Source organism: Meriones unguiculatus, chromosome 21 (assembly GCF_030254825.1).
Source record: "Meriones unguiculatus strain TT.TT164.6M chromosome 21, Bangor_MerUng_6.1, whole genome shotgun sequence".
Classification (NCBI taxonomy): domain Eukaryota; kingdom Metazoa; phylum Chordata; class Mammalia; order Rodentia; family Muridae; genus Meriones; species Meriones unguiculatus.
The window spans coordinates 52,547,673-52,564,315 of NC_083368.1; the positions used below are offsets into that span (position 1 = coordinate 52,547,673).

The 16,643-nt window shown below is 38.6% G+C and overlaps 1 protein-coding gene across 1 annotated transcript; it reads left to right on the forward strand.

Moving 5' to 3' along the window:
• Positions 1–4,729: 4,729 nt before the first annotated feature.
• Positions 4,730–14,981, forward strand: LOC110549545 (hyaluronidase-1-like). Its single transcript, XM_021638773.1, is given in 4 exon segments — positions 4,730–5,650; positions 11,079–11,168; positions 14,533–14,932; positions 14,935–14,981. Coding segments are annotated over 4 exon segments (1,458 nt in total).
• Positions 14,982–16,643: the final 1,662 nt, after the last annotated feature.

Below are 16,643 nucleotides of genomic sequence, written 5' to 3' on the forward strand. Positions count from 1 at the left end.
TTCCTTCATTTTAATCTGACATTTGGTAGGCTAAATATTAAGAAACAATATGTTAAGTTCATGAAACTATACACTCTTGGTTCTTCACGGGACAATTGATATGCAGTGCTGTGCTCACAACATTTCTTCTCTAAACTAGGATAATTTGAGTACTATGAGTTACCTGCTTACTATCACACTAAGATGTTGGGTGAAAACCATCTCTACCAAATATGACTATCTGTTTGCCCTATACACAGCTATAAAGGGAACATTTCTTCCCCGATGCTCTTTGTGTATTAGGGAGGAAGAAATTTCTAGAACACTATGCCGGAAACACTTTTGTGCTTTTTAAAAAAATTTATTTTATTTTATTATTATTTTATTTTATCTTTTTACCTTTCCATAGGAGGTGAAATGACTTGGCCGATCAATGTGTTTGGCAAAAGAAGCTGAGCATACAATTCTTAAATAGAACCATTGCCAAAGCAACTGATGGGAGTTTTGACATTTCTGAAAAGACATCCTCAGACATTTGCAAAAGCTTCTGATGCTATATAAAATGATAGCCTTTGCTTTCTGACTCTAAATCTACAGTCCATATAGATCTTCAGAAAACTAAATTTAAATATATCTTTTCATCAGCATATTCACCTCTCCTACTACAGATCTTTTAACAATAGTCTCTAGAATGTTCTTTAAACAGGAGCACTTTATCTTCATTTCCACATGCCAAAGAATTCCGGAGACTCTTCTGATTAAATAAAGGTAATTAAATGAAAGTCGTGACTTTGTCCATGCATTAACTATGATTTTTATTAGGTGCAATCGTTTCCACCTACTTTACTCTGTAAAATTTGAGCTACATTTATTAAGGTAAAAATAAAAATATAAATACATTTATAAATTCAAGTTTGTGTTTTTTTTTTTTTTAAAAGACCTGCCTAAAAAAGGGAGGTAGCTTGAAATGTGCATTAATTTTGAACATTTTCATAGTTACATTTCTCATCTCTTGGAAGAACACCTAACAAAAACTGATTAACCTGATCATGGCTTTTTAAATTTTATTATTATTATTATTATTATTATTATTATTATTATTGCTTTTATACATAGGATTTATCTGTGTAGCCCTGGTTGTCCTGGAACTCACATTGTAGACCAGGCTGGCCTCTGCCTCTGCCTCCAGCCTGCTGGGACTAAAGCTGTGCGTAATGAAACCTGGCTGCTGATGGCTTTTCAATCTTACATTCAAATGCTCCCTTTTAGTCTTACTTTATGGCCTACTGTCAGAGTTTGATCAAGAATTCTATTTTGTTCTGTTTTTTCTCAGTATGACTTCTAGCTTACTCTTGATGCTAAGTACTTACCATCTAATCCTCCTCAGGTAGCTGTGAAATATGCATGATATTTCCCAGTTACAGATGTCCCTCACTGCTGGGGGCTGCTTTCTCGTCTAACAGATGCTGTAGCCAGAACATCTGTGAGTGGTATAGGGACCTCAAAGAGAGGGTCATGGCAGACAGAGACACAGACTCTGGCTTCACTTCAAGAATGTGCAATTTTGCCTTTTCCCACTGCTGCTTATATATTGTTTAGCTAGCTACTAGAGATATCAGTGCAAGCAGAATTTGAGAAAAAAGTTTCTGAGTTCTTCCTTCCACACATCCCAGCAAACAGCATCTTTTGTCCGCTTATCTGGGTTCTTCCTTCCTCACGTCCCGTCCATGTAGTTTTCTTTTGCTTGGGAAGACATTCCTCCGAGGTTTTATCTTGACCCTACAGTTTTCCACAGTCACCAGGCCACATCTGGGCCAGGGCTTGTGGTTTAGCAAGAAACTACAGACCGTGTGGACCCTGACAGACTCTCAGCCATGACCAAGATGTCCATACATTACAGAGAAGTATAGAGAAAAGCCTATGAGAATGCATATAAAATACATTTGAGTAAGGAGGAGAATACTATTAATTTTGTTTTTATATTTCTTTATTTACTTAATTTTATAATGGCATCAGATAGTATTAAAAACAAACAAACAAACACACAAACACACAAACCAGCACACATTCCATCCTTCCGGGTATCTTACGTAGGGCACCCACTTCTCTGCCTCACTGTTGCTGTTCTACATACAGACATGTACATCCAATGTGCAAATACATACACCTCCACATGACAGATCTTCATGGCCAAGGAGATAATGTTGTCTGTATACTTTTAGTATTAAACCCTGTGTCATGGCTGAGGCAAACTCTGCTAATGAAGGCTTATGGAATTGTGCTGAATCTAAGTGCTACTGTCTATAAACCTGGGCTACAAGTGAACTCTTACATTCTCTTTACCACTAAATGCATTCGAGGTACTATAAACATTTTTTCTTATGCACAGCATGTTTACAGTATATATATATGAGATCTACTCTTACTTCCATCAGTGGGGTTGCCTAAATAGGATTTCATAAAGTCCCCTCCTTAATATGCCTTAATCTTAATGTTCTCTGGCTGTTCTGCAAGATGGAAACATTGGAAATTTGCTCCACAGGGCTGTGTGGTAAAAGACATCAGAACTCCACTTTAATGAAGGTTATTCAGTGTCGTCTACAGGGATCTGGCACAAGTTTTGAGTCTTTTATTCAACTGTGTTTCCTTTCTAATCTTGTTGGTGACTATCAATATGCCTGACTCTCCTACATTAATTTTACCTTCCCTGTTAAGCTTGAAATGGGATTTTCCTAAGGCGTACCTTTCATATTTTTGCCACCTCTCTCCTAACGTGTTTCATGCAATGTGACATGCAGCTGAGATTTCTTTCCAAGGTGTTCCTTCTTATTAGGCACACATCTCCACTATGTGCTGGTAGGACACACGTGAGGTGAGGCACTCTATCTGCACAGAGACAGAGAGAATACTAACGTTCTCCTGAACAGCGAAGATGGAGAGGCTTGCTCCTTCCCCCTTTTATAGGGCAGACCGGTTCACATTAAGATTCCATAAGTGAAGACGAGTGCTGGGTACGGAGCCACCTTTGGCGACTTAGTTCCATCTGGTAGCACAGTACAAAGTCCACTTGAAGTCAATCATCTCAGTGAAATCCAGAATATTTGAGGGTGAACTGTGGACAACCTGCTGATTTGGGAAGTGACTCGTTCAAGTTTTTTTTTTTTTTTTTTTTTAACATTGGGTACTTTGTTGTCAGGATTTACATATGATTTGGGTTGGTGTCTTTTCCAGCATTTGGTAGATTAAATAAGAAAAAAATCTATTTATCTATCTATCTACACACACACACACACACACACACACACACACACACACATACACACACACTTAGTAATGTATAATTCTTAAAAACAGACAAAAGTTAACTATTTCCAAGGAAATTTGCAATATATTTATGTTCTGGTTTAATTTCTGTTGCTGTCATGAAGTACCGTGACCAAAAGCAGCACAGAAACAACGGATTTATTTGCCTGACAATTCTAGGCTATAGTTTGTCATTTCAGGGAAGTCACAGGAAGAACTCAAGAGCTAGTCAGGTCAGATCCACAGTGAAGCACAGAGAGAGAAACAAATGCCTGATTGTTTTTTATGCTCATCTATTTTTTTTTTTTCTCTTAGAGAGGCCAAGGCCCAGTTGACCTGGGTGCAGCCAGAAACGGTGCAGCCTACAGTGGTTTGGCTCCTCCTACACAAATAAACAATCAAGAGAGAACTTCATAAACATGCCACTGGCCAACTCCCATCTAAACAATTTACCAGAAGACTCTCTTCCCGCATGATTCTAGATTGTGCCAATTTGTCTGCCTGAACTAACCAGCATATCTTATTTTTAAACATGTACACTATATAGCAAACCAACTTTGTTACGTAGCTTCAGCCACCTTGCTTTCAAGGTACGATCTGATTGGCTGGAATACATCAGCTCTTAGTCCTTATGTTCTGGCAAGGTTCTTTGGCAGTTTTTTTGGTCTTAACTGACTATGTGTGACTAAAAAGCCAAGTTTTACCTGCAATGTAGCTGCTGAGAATGTGGCCTAATTCCTTCATGGGAGAATAATGATCATAAAGAAATATAGTTTTTAAGTGTTCATTTATGTGCCTAAGAAAAGATGTTAGCCAAATCAACAGTCAACAACAGATAATTGACACCTGTGCTGTCTTAGGGTATTTCTTCGGGAATGCCTCTGTGTTTTGGAAGTAGTCAAATAAGCCTGTGAGGTCAGTACACTTCAAATTCCATACGGGTACTACTTTTTGTTAATACAGTTCATTATTTCATTTTGTCCTATATAGTATTTGCTGAAGTGCTAATATTTGTTTTCAAGTGGACATGTTTTTAGAGTCTGTCTTCTAATAACTAATAGGAAAATGTAGCAGGCCATTGACACACTCTTATCTAGTTAGCATCATATCAAAGTCTCTTTCCAGTGTGATGGTTTGGGCCATGTGCTCAGAATTATAGGATATTAAATTTAGAACAAATAGCGAGCTTGTATAGATGAGCACAGAGTTTACAGAGATGAGAATTTGTGTGGGATTTCTAGTCCTTATTCTTTAAATCCCTTTCAGCATTTCAAGGAGGGAACAAAAGTTTTCTTCACTTGTTCAGGTGACACCATGAGTTAAGTGTGTTAATAAACCCTGTAAATCTTTGAAAACATTCCATTTGTACCATAAAACTGGCGAGATCTTCATGTAAATACCTGTTCTTGCTTTTAGTGCACGCTCGTCATGCCGAAAACAGCAATCGATGTGTAGCCAGTGGGTGGCGCAGCTTGGTGAACTGATGGTCTTTGCTCTGGTCACTCAGGCAGCTCTCAAACCAGCAATGCCTCCAGGAATCAAGGACGAGCCTTTCAATGTTTTCTGGGCTGCCCCGACTTTGTTCTGTAAGGATAATTTCAACGTAAAAATTAATCTGCAAGTATTTAACATCATTCCAAATCCTTTAGAAACGCAGAGTGGATCCACAATTACCATATTTTATCCAAATGAACTCGGATATTACCCTTATTTCTCTGAAGATGGAAAATCCTTCTCTGGTGGAATACCTCAGAAGGTGAATCTCTCCGAGCACCTCAAGAAGAGTGCCAACGACATTGCGGGTGCTGTTGAATTGTGGAGGTCAGAAGGACTTGCCGTCATCGACTGGGAAGGCTGGAAACCCCAGTGGGACAGGAATTGGGGCAGCAGAAGAATATATAAGAACCACTCGTTAGCCTTCACACGGCACCGTCATCCCGACTGGTCAGAAACCAAAGTGAGAACAGTTGCACAACAAGAATTTGAAAATGCTGCACGGAGTTTGATGAATGTTACTCTCACGTTGGCTTTAGAAATGAGACCAAAGCGCTTATGGGGCTTCTATCTCTATCCGGATTGCTACAATTATGATTACCTGATAAATGCAAAGTTCTACCAAGGTAGTTGCCCAGATGATGAAATTTTCCGCAATGACCAACTCTTGTGGCTGTGGGAAAAAAGCGCAGCACTTTATTCTTCCATATATTTGAGTAAAATATTAAAATCAAACTTAAATGCACTGAAATTTGTTCATTTCCGAGTGAGAGAAGCCCTGAGAGTTGCTGAAATGGCTAGAAAGGACTATGCGTTGCCAGTTTTTATTTTTTCCAGGCCATTTTATTTGCAGAGTGTTGAAGCTCTGTCAGAGGTAAGCAAAACAAAACAAAAAAATCCCCCAAACAAACAAACAAACAAACAAACAAACAAAATCCTCACTTAAAAACAGTGTAAGGTTAGTAGAATATATAAGTACAGTTTAGAAATCTTTGTTTAATATTCATTTCTCCTTAAAATGCTATTCTAGTATTTAAGGAGCATGTTTATTCGAGTGTGAACTTAATTCTGAAGTTCCAAACAACTGGTGATTAGATATGCTATCTAGAGTTTTAGAAGATAAAAAACTCATTTAGACATCCAGGGCTACACAGCGAAACCCCAGCTCAAAAGGAACAAAACAAAACAAAACAACCCTCTCTCCCCCCTTAACCAACCAACCAACCAACCAACCAACCAACCAACCAACCAACCAACCAACCAACCAAGAAAACTTTAGAACTCACAGTAGATTCTTCTAAAGTTCTGGTGATTTTCCAGATTAGAAGTATATAAAATGGATGTTTTAGACTAATGTATTAATCAATCAAACTTTTCATTATACAATATTTTTCTGTTCAGTGTATTAGGCTTATTGAAAAGATGGCATAGATTTGGTTGAATGTTTCTCAGGAGTTCACAATATGGTCTAATAGTCAATGCCATTGGATTGAGCAGATTATATAAAAAGATACTTTGATAATTGGTTGTAATTGTCAACTTGACAATTTGGAATCACCTGGGAAGAGATTATTTATTTAATTATTTATTACAATATATTCACCTTGTATCCCGGCTGTAGCCCTCCCTCATCTCCTCATCTCCACCCCCTTCCCTCTTTTCCACCTATGTTCCTCTCCTAGTCAACTGATAGGGGAGGTCCTCCTCCCCTTCTGTCTGACCCTAGCCTATCAGGTCTCATCAGGACTGGCTGCATTGTCTTCCTCTATGGCCTGGCAAAACTGCTCCCCCCTCAGGGGAAGGTGGTCAAAGAGCCAGCCACTGAGTTCATGTCAGAGACAGTCCCTGTACCCCTGACTAGGGAACCTGCTTGGAAACTGACCTGAGGAGTTGTTTAGATGTCTGCTGTGGTGGTGGTGGTGGTGGCAATGGCATGGGTGGTGAAAGGGCTGAAAGGTGGGAGTGGTGATGGTATTGGTGATGGTGGTGATGGTGGTGATTGGAGTTGTGGTAGTGGCGGTTGTGTTGTGGTGGTGATGGTGGAGGCAGTAGTGGAATTTTATGTAAAATTTCTATAAAACATGAAAATGGGTTTTGTATTTAGACTTGAATCAATCTCATGCTGAAATATATATATAAATATATATATATATGCAGATATTCTAAAATCTGAAAAAGTCAGAAACTTGAAGTAGTTCTGGTCCCAAGCACAACAAATAAGAGACGCTTAATTCAAGTCATTGGAGCTTTCTACAATGTAGGAAACCTTGGTTGGGCATGTAGATTTACCCACTGGGTTCTTGAGTGTCACAGCCTTTCAAAGAATACATCATCGGGAAGGAAAACATTTAGACCATTTCCTCTATTGTTTATCCTACTTTCCCTCTAATTCTACTTCTGAAATGATTTGTTTTTGGCCCAGAGCCCTGAACATACTACCTTCCTCAATATCTAATCTACCCAGGTACTCAACTTGAGAGGCACTTGAATGTTTTCTTCTGTTTCTTTCTATTATCTAACAGGTAGCTAAAAATTCTATATCTGGGAGCTGGAGAGATGGTTCAGTGTTTAAGAGTACTTACAATGGTCCTTAGTTCAATTCCCAGCAGCCATGTGGTGGCTGATAACCATCTATAATGAGATCTGGTACCCTCTTTTGATGTGTATGTATACATGAAGGCAGAGTACTGGATAAATAATGGATTCTGAGACTCACACTCCAACCAAGGACCATGCATGGAGTTAACCTAGAACCCCTGAACAGATGTAGCCCACGGCAGCTCATTGTCCAAGTGGCCTCCATAGTAATAGGAACAGGGACTGTCTCTGACATGAACTCCACGGCTGGCTCTTTGTTCAGCTCCCCCCTGAGAGGGGAGCAGTCTTACCAGGCCACAGAGGAAGACAATGAAGCCAGTCCTGATGGGACCTGATAGACTAAGATCATATGGAAGGGGAAGGGGACCTCCCCTATCAGTGGACTGGGGAAGGGGCATGGGAGTAAAAAAAAGGGAGGGAGGGATATGGGATTGGGAGGGAACTAGAGAGGGGCTACAGCTGGGATACAAAGTGAATAAATTGTAATAAAAATTTTAAAAAAGAAAGGAACCCTAAAGCAGATTAATTAGAAATTATAACTCTAAAAAATATTTTAAAAAGAATTATAAGTGAGTATGTACTGTGGGAAGCTAAATAACAAAGAGGACCCTATGGAGGATGCTTAATTCTCCTACAGTTAGGATGTAAAGTGAATAAATTATAAAAAATAAATGTAAATTTTAAAAAAGACAAAAGATATAGCAAGTATCTGAAAGTGTCTGAATTAAGAATGACATGACTCCCTTTTTTTTTTTTTTTTTTGACTGGCATTGCATTGGTTAGCCTTTTAACATTTTCATCCCTATATATCATCTTTGATCTCTCACATTGGACACCCCTGTCCAATGCTTTCTCTACATGGCTGAAAAAATGTATCTCACTAAAGTTGCAAATTTGTACCTTCCCAGTAATAAATACTTGTAGTTTAGACTTTTTTGTATTGCTAACATTTGTTCTTTGGCAGTTTCGTGCACTATTTAACGCATTTTGATGGCTCTCATTTTCTACCCTCTCATATTCCCCTCTGTTCTGTAACTCTCCCCTTGTACCAGCCTCTTTACCACACTCACACCTTTTAATTTTGTTTTGTGATCTTTATTTTAAAAAGGGCTGTCAATGTGACTGTGGGTATGGAACTATCCAATGATGCCCGTGGACTTACCACTGGGTCTACAGCTGCACACAATGACCAGCGCACCCTAAAATCTTCCAGTAGCCCACAGAAGGGCAAGAGGGCAGTACTCCATGGCCCTGCCCATCCATGATCCACTGTTGATAGGTTCAGTCTTGTTCCCTGTCCAGTAACTGTAGCTGCTTTGTCACCATGTTTGAAATGGCTGTGTCATGCTTTAAAGACAGAATTTTGAGGTCTTTATCCATATTTCGGTCCAGAACTTTAAATAGGGTGGTGTAAATGTTCTGTTTGGGGCTGAGTAAGCAACCGTGACCTATTCTCAGTATCTTGAGCAGCCTGGATCTCTGCATTAAAAAAATCCTTATACTGAAGAGCAAACTTTCTATTTTTAAGCCTGAGAATAGCATCTGTACAAGAACAAATATTTAGAATATTTAGAAATAATGAGACCCTAGCGATGAACACACAGCACACCTTGGGGATAAGGTACAGAGAAATCAAGCCAAGACTGAACTAAAAGTTTCCTCCTGGCTGGCTAGATTTTGCAGTCCCAGAAGACATAACACAGGCTGCTAGGAGAAAGGGGGCATTAGTGGCCTCACCCAGATGTGAACCCTACAAGGGAGAGGACCAATACACTAGGCAGGAGACACCCACCATACCTGTTGGGGGAAAAACTGCTTTGATTGAATTTGAGGCTTGTTGCACGGGACAGAATCCATACATGTTACTGTAAACCTGGCCAAAAGCCAACATCTCTCTAATTAGAATTAAGGCCCACTCTATACCTCAACAAGAGGAAGAAATATTTAGAAAGAGAAATATTTAGAAAGAAATTTGACATTTTATAAATATGACAAAACTAGTATGTAGTTCCCTCAAATAGCCTGACTTTCCTCATGGGTTTTTTAATTTTTATTTTTGAGATTATAATTTTATTACAACGTTTTTTTTTCTTCCCTCCCTCCAAACTCTCCCATATACTCCTATGTACCCCTCTTCATTCTCTTTCATATTCACAGCCTGTTTTTAACTAATTATTATTACATGCATGCATGTATGTACATATATCTTCCTAAATGTAACTTGTTGAGTTTGTAATGCTGCTTGTATGTGTGTTTTCAGGGTTGATGTTTGGCTCTGAACAATCAGTTGGTGTGCTTTCTCTGGGGAGGGTCATGTCTGTCATTCTGAGCTTCCCTCAGTTGCCTGTTGTTCTTTGCATAGGGTTGAGGCCTCATGGACTTTTCTCCAACCTGTTTGGTAGGATTATTGGTTTCATCCTTGTTCAACCTACACTTGGGCCGTCATGCTGGCAGCACTTTCTGGGTATAGCTTCTGACATTGCTGGGAGACGCAATCTCCTAGTCACCTCCCTGATCCTGTGGTTTTCACAATCTTTCCATTCTCTCTTCCTCAATGTTTCCTGCTCTAGTGGGGCAGGAATATTTCATGGATGTATCGATTGGGACAGGTATGCACAGTTCTACATTTTGTTGTTTATGGTTGCTGTGAAGGTCTCTGTTACAAAGAGAAGTCTCCTTAATGAGGGGTAAAGACTACATTTTTATGTGAGTATAAAGACAAATATTCATTGCTTTTTTTTTATAAGATATTATGCTGGTTTAGTAAATTAGCGATTGTAGACTCTCCTCCATTAACCACGTCGTTAGCTAGTTTCCAACACTAGGCATGGTCTTCCTCTTGTTGAGGTGTAGAGTGGGCCTTAATTCTAATTAGAGAGATGTTGGCTTTTGGCCAGGTTTACAGTAACATGTATGGATTCTGTCCCGTGCAGCAGGCCTCAAATTCAATCAAAGCAGTTTTTCCCCCCACAAGTATAGTGGGTGTATCCTGCCTAGTGTATTGGTCCTCTCCCTTGTAGGGTTCACATCTGGGTGAGACCACTAATGCCCCCTTTCTCCTAGCAGCCTGTGTTATGTCTTCTGGGACTGCAAAATCTAGCCAGCCAGGAGGAAACTTTTAGTTCAGTCTTGGCTTGATTTCTCTGTACCTTGTAACTGAGGTATGCTGTGTGTTCATCGCTAGGGGCTCATCAAATAGTAGGACAACTAAGAGCAAAGGTGGGAGCTGACTTCTCCAGGCCTCTGGGGACTCCCTGACTGAAAAAACGTGATGCTGTGTCCTGCAGCCAGCACTGCAGGTTTTGTTCAACACACTATGGATTTTAGGAACAGTACTATCTTAATACCCGTAAGTAAATGGTTTTTCTTTGTAGGTGGTCCTGTTCCTACACAAGGTTTCACATGTTATTACTTTTCTCCTAAATGTGGATATTAGTTCATTGTATTGTCATTACTTGTTTATATGTCTGTCTTAAACATTTTACAGAACTCCAGTCCAGGGACTAGAATCTCTTTATTTTTATAGCCTAATAATTTAGAGCACTTTCTAGAATACTTGAGTATTATCGGATAAACTAAATGCTCAAATCACCCTTTCCAGTACTTTTATAGCTATTTTCTTCATGAATAAAATGTATTCTTAAGGAATAAGCAATGTCCAGCATGAATTGACAGAACTTTCTCCTGGTCCTTTTCATTTCCAGGAGGACTTAGTGCACACGATTGGTGAAAGTGCTGCCCTGGGAGCAGCAGGAATGATATTATGGGGAGGATATGAATATTACCATTCAAAGGTCAGTACTGATTTCCCTGTCAGTAGTACATTTTAGTCAGTTGTTTTCAACCTTCCAGTGCTGTTCCCTTTAACACACTTCCTCGTGCGGTGGTGGCCTCCAACCATAAAATCATTTTCATTGCTACTTCATAGCTATAATCCTGCTACTGTTCTGAACCTCAGTGTAAATATTTTTGGAGCTGGAGGTTTACTAAAGGGGTCTTGACCCACAGGCTGAGAACTGCTGTTCTAGATAGTGATTTTAATAGGAGCAGGGACTGCCTCTGACATGAACTGGTTGGCCTGCTCTTTAATTACCTCCCACCGAGGGGCAAGCAGCATCACCAGGCCACAGAAGAAGACACTGCAGCCACTCCTGATGAGACCTAATTGACTAGGATCAGAAGGAAGGAAAAGAAGTCCTCCCCTATCAGTGGACTTGGGGAGGGGTGTGCATGCAGAGGGTGGAGGAAGGGAGGGATTGGGAAGGGAGGAGGGAGGGAACCACAGGGGGGATACAAAGTGAATAAAGTATAATTAATAAAAATTTTTAAAAAGTTAAAAAAAATTTTAAACATTTGAAAAATATTATCTCACATCAATTGGCTGCTGGTTGTTCCCCTGGTTTTCACAAAGTTCAAAGACTAGAGAGATGAACACTAATCATGCAGTTCTATACGAGACTATGGTTAACAGAAAGGTGGCCAAGCATAATCTTCAACTGGGCAGCCTAAAGTAAGAAGCTGACTATTATACCCTGAGGGTATAATTTGAGGTACATTAAGTAACTGCTCTTAGTCTTACTTTCTTCATTTAAAAATTGGACTAGAATTAAACTCACAATGCAGGACTTTTAGTCAAATAAGTGCTATTGCATATGCCTGACACTTGAAAATAATTTTATTATGAAAAAATGGATTCTGTACAGTTATTTTTTATTTTGGTGGTAGCTTATAATAAAAATGTATGTGGGAGGAAAACTGTATCTCTATGATTGTTGATTGGTATTTTAAAAATTTTGTTGTTAGAATAGTTATCATGGCATTTATAACAAATTTGGAAGTGCATCATCTAGCATTGTTAATTATAGATATCATGTCATAGAACAGGTTTATAGCCTTTGTTTGTCTAGCATGCATGCACCATTCAATGTACTAATCTGACAGCTTAGATAATTCCTGTATAAATGCACTCATACAGTATTGTGTTTCTCCTTTGATTTCTAATTTTATTTAGAATAATGTCTTCTGGATTCACTAGCATTGTCCTAACTGGCAGAATTTCCTTCTATTTTTAAAGATTGACTTATATTCCATTGTACATATCACATGATCATTATCCATTAATCTCTTGATGGACGCTTGGATTAGTTACAGTTCTTGACTACAAAGAATAGCTCTGCATGGAATACAGAAGTGTGGATTAACTCCCAGGTCACGATCTAAACTCCTTTGTTACATGCCCATTACTGCGTGCATGTGTGCATACACAGAGATCATAGGATAGTCGTATTTTTGACATTTTGAAGACCGTTCATACTGTATTCCATAGGTTCTATGTCTTTTTACATTTGGGTCAGCAGGCTGAAAGGGCTCCAAACAATGCCATGGGGGCATGTAATCTCTAAGTGCTAATATTAGCCAACCTTATGGGTCTGTGGCAAGGCCTCTCGTAGCCTTGATCTACGCCTTTATGGGAAATAAAAATGCTTGTTCAAGTCCTTTCTGTTTATTTACAGAGGCAACAAGGTGAGTTAGGCAGCTTTTATTTTTTTCCCCTTGAGACAAAAATCTCACTATATAACTGGTTTAGAACTTTCTGTGTAAACTTGCCTGGCATTGAACTTTACCTCTCGGTATTTTCTATGTTAGAGATTGAACCTGAAGCCTCATGCATGGATGGTAAGGGATGTACCAGTGACCTATGTTTTTAGCCCTCATTTTACCTTATGTTTTTAGATGAGAACTTATTAAATTGCCTGAGATATCCTAGAACTCAACAAGCCTCAGAATTGTGATTGTCATGCCTCAGTCTCCCAAATAGCTGAAGTTATAGACCAAATCTGGCCACCTTGTGTTCTTTTCTTTCTTTCAGTTATTGTGTGTGTTATTTTGAGCCATTTAGATTTTGGATATGTAGTTAGGTACTACAGGAAATAGGAATTTTGCACATATTTTCTTTTGCTCTGTAGGATGCCTTTCCACTCTGTTGACTGTTTTATTTCTTCTTCTTGTATTTAGTCTGACATAGTTTCACTTGTTTATTTCTTCTGTTACCTGTGCTTCTGGTCTCATGCAAGAAAATTGTCATGACTGACAGGAAGCTGGAAAGAAAACCTGTTTTCTGCTGTGAGCCTTTATTAGTTTCTGTTTTTTTTTATGTTTAAGTTTAATGCACTTTTTGTTAAGTTTCAAATATTGTATAAGCGAGTGGTTCAATTTTATGTAGACAATTTTCCCAACACTATTTGTTAACAAGTTGGTCTTTTCCATGTTGTATATCCTTGACACCCTTGTCAAAAATCAGTTGCTTGTGTAAAAGGAACTTTTATTTGTCTGGTTCAGTTGTTGTCTTGGAGGCTGACTGTCTCCTTCTGCTAACCTAGCCCTAGTCCTGGAAGCTTCCAGCCTCTGTACAAGCTAACCTGGGCCTAGAATGTTTTCAGTCTCTGCGATATACTGCTTAATACATTTGCTCACCTTTTCTTTTTATTTCTGAGCTCATAGCCTCCTGGTTCAACTCAGCTGTTTGGGTTCAAACTCCTCTCCTAGCTAACTTATTCAGTCTGGCTTTTCTCTCAGCTTCTGAATTGCTCTGCGTGGCCTTTCTTTCTTTCTTTCTAATCTTCTCCTACTTTGGCTCATTCTGTCTTCACCTGTGTCTAACTTGTTCTCTCTCTCTCTGCAGCTTCTCTCTCTATTACTGTCCCAGTAAAACTTCCTCTTCTCTCTCTCCATTGCCCCTTAAGTGGCTTCTCTTGCTTCTCATAGGGAGAGATGGGCATATCAAGTCTTTCTATGATTCATCCCTGTTTCTACCACTCAATTAGACATCACTTTCAAACATGGATGTTTCCCCCTACAAAATAACTTTACCTTCATTGTTGGGGATTAACCATGCCTGGACCTAAGCTTTTCTTTACCTGAAATTTGCTCTATAACAGGCTGGACTTGAACTCAGATCTGCTTGCCTCTGTCTCCTGGATTAAAGGCATGTTTGTATACCAGCCAGATCACACAGACCTAGAAGGTCTTTGGATATGATCTCTTGCCAGAGCAGACATGTTTTAAATTAAAATTCCTCTATATGCTTGTATATATGTGAGTTTATTTCTAGATTCTGTTCTGTTATTTAAGCATCTCTCATTCTTTTTTTCCCTACAGGAGGCTTGCTTATCTGTGCAAGAAACTGTTCAAGGGCTATTGGGTCCTTATGTTCTCAATGTAACATCTGCAGCAAAGCTCTGTAGTCAGAGTCTATGTAATAGTCATGGGAGGTGTGTTCGAAGGACACCCGAATCCTCCTTTTATCTGCATATGCCCCCAAACAGCCTCAAGAATGATGTCTCAAACAAGAGCCTCAAATTTGTCATTTCTCCAAGGAGTAAGATGAAGACAATAATGAATATGAAGACTGGATTTGTGTGTCACTGTTACTATGGCTGGCACGGAGAGTCCTGCAGATCTCGTTTTCCAAATCTATTGAGTCGGAAGAACAAGGCTCCTGCTATTGCATTTAATTCATTTATTTTTCTTGGCTTGACCTTATCTGTGATTCTGGTGAAAATTTTCCTATTCTCTATTACAATGTCCATTTTTTCTTAAAATATTAAAAAGAAGAAAATGTTATATTTCTTAAATTTCAAGCCTTTTCTAAAGACTTTTTAGTTTTAAGTTTCATACAAATTGATTGTTAGATGCTCACTTTATGCATCTAAATAGACCTGTCCTCATGGGCCTTAGAAATTGATTAAGACTAAATAAGCAGTAAATTGACACACACATATGATGGTGATAGAACTTAGAATGAAGAGAAAACCAGCTTAAGGCATTAGGAAGTGTTAGAGAGTACTGGAGATTTTATACAGGCTAGTCACATAAGGCCTTTATGGTGAGAAGATCAGGTAGCAGAAGAGACGGGTAAATACTATCAGAGAGCCAAACATTATCATTTCCTCCCTCCTGCAAACTGAGCACCTGGAGGGCAGAGATCCAGTGCAAGTTTAAGGCCAGCTTGGCCTACAAAGTGAGTTAAAGCCAATCAAGACGACATAGTGAGAGACAGGAAAAGAAAGGAAAATAAAAGTACAAAAGGGGAAAACCCAAAAGAATGTATCTGGGAAAAGCGTTCCTGAAATCAAGAAAAGCAAATCCAAAACTCTGTATTGCAAGGATTCTGAACTTTTAAATAGCGAGCAATACGATGACGACAGCAACAATAACAAAACATATTAACTGACAGAAATGAAAATGACTCTTCAAATGCTTACATTGGGGATTAACTTTATCCAGAGTACCTTGGATATTCATTTGGCTCATCAATACCGAAAGATAAAACCCTACTAGCTTCCTACATAATAGAATTTATGTGGGGAATTCTTTTGTTTGGTACTTCTTAATTTATTGAAATATACTATACTCCAACAGTTTGTTTATTTTCACTGGCTGGTAATTCATTTGAAAATCTCATTATGATGACTTGACTTGACCTAGCTGTAATCCAAATAATTTTATGTCACAAGGACCTAATAGAGTGTGGTGCCCTAAATATTATTTACTTTCTGAGGCTGGGAAATGTATTTTCCTGTGTATCATGCCTCAAATATTTCACTATTACATGGATTACATCCTGAAACACAGGTATAATTTTATATAAAGTCATATTCAGATTTTTATACTAACATTGAATGGTTCATTAATTAGTTATTACATCATGTATTCTGGGAAAAAATAAAAAGTTAAGAAGCAATGAAATATGGGAAGCTAGATTGAAGGGTATGTATAAGTTTTTCTGTTTTGTTGGTATCCTGTAGCACAAACCTATATTTACAGGAAGTAAAGCCTTAGGCACAAGCATCCAATGTTTTCCATAAGTATTTTACTGGCTACTGTGTCATATAAGAAGCAATGGTTACCCTAGTCTTCAGGGATGAAAAATCATTTAACTATTACCATATAGGATTCAGACACTGAACTCATTCCAATAAAACAGGAAAGGCAAATATTAAGTAGTAACACCATCTTGAAGATGAAGGAAATTAAACATGTAAAGAATCATAGAGACATGCTCAGTTTTCTCCAGCTACAATGAGTACATTAGAGGTAGACTTTACTGTTTAAAATGCCTCTGAGATAATTAGGGAATATGAAATGATTGGCATTTGTAGGGGAAAAGGGAAGACATGATAAATTAGTAGAAGAAATGATACTAACCCTAGACAGTCATTTACCATTTTCTAAGAACCACTATTATAAAATAAAAAGCCATATTAAAA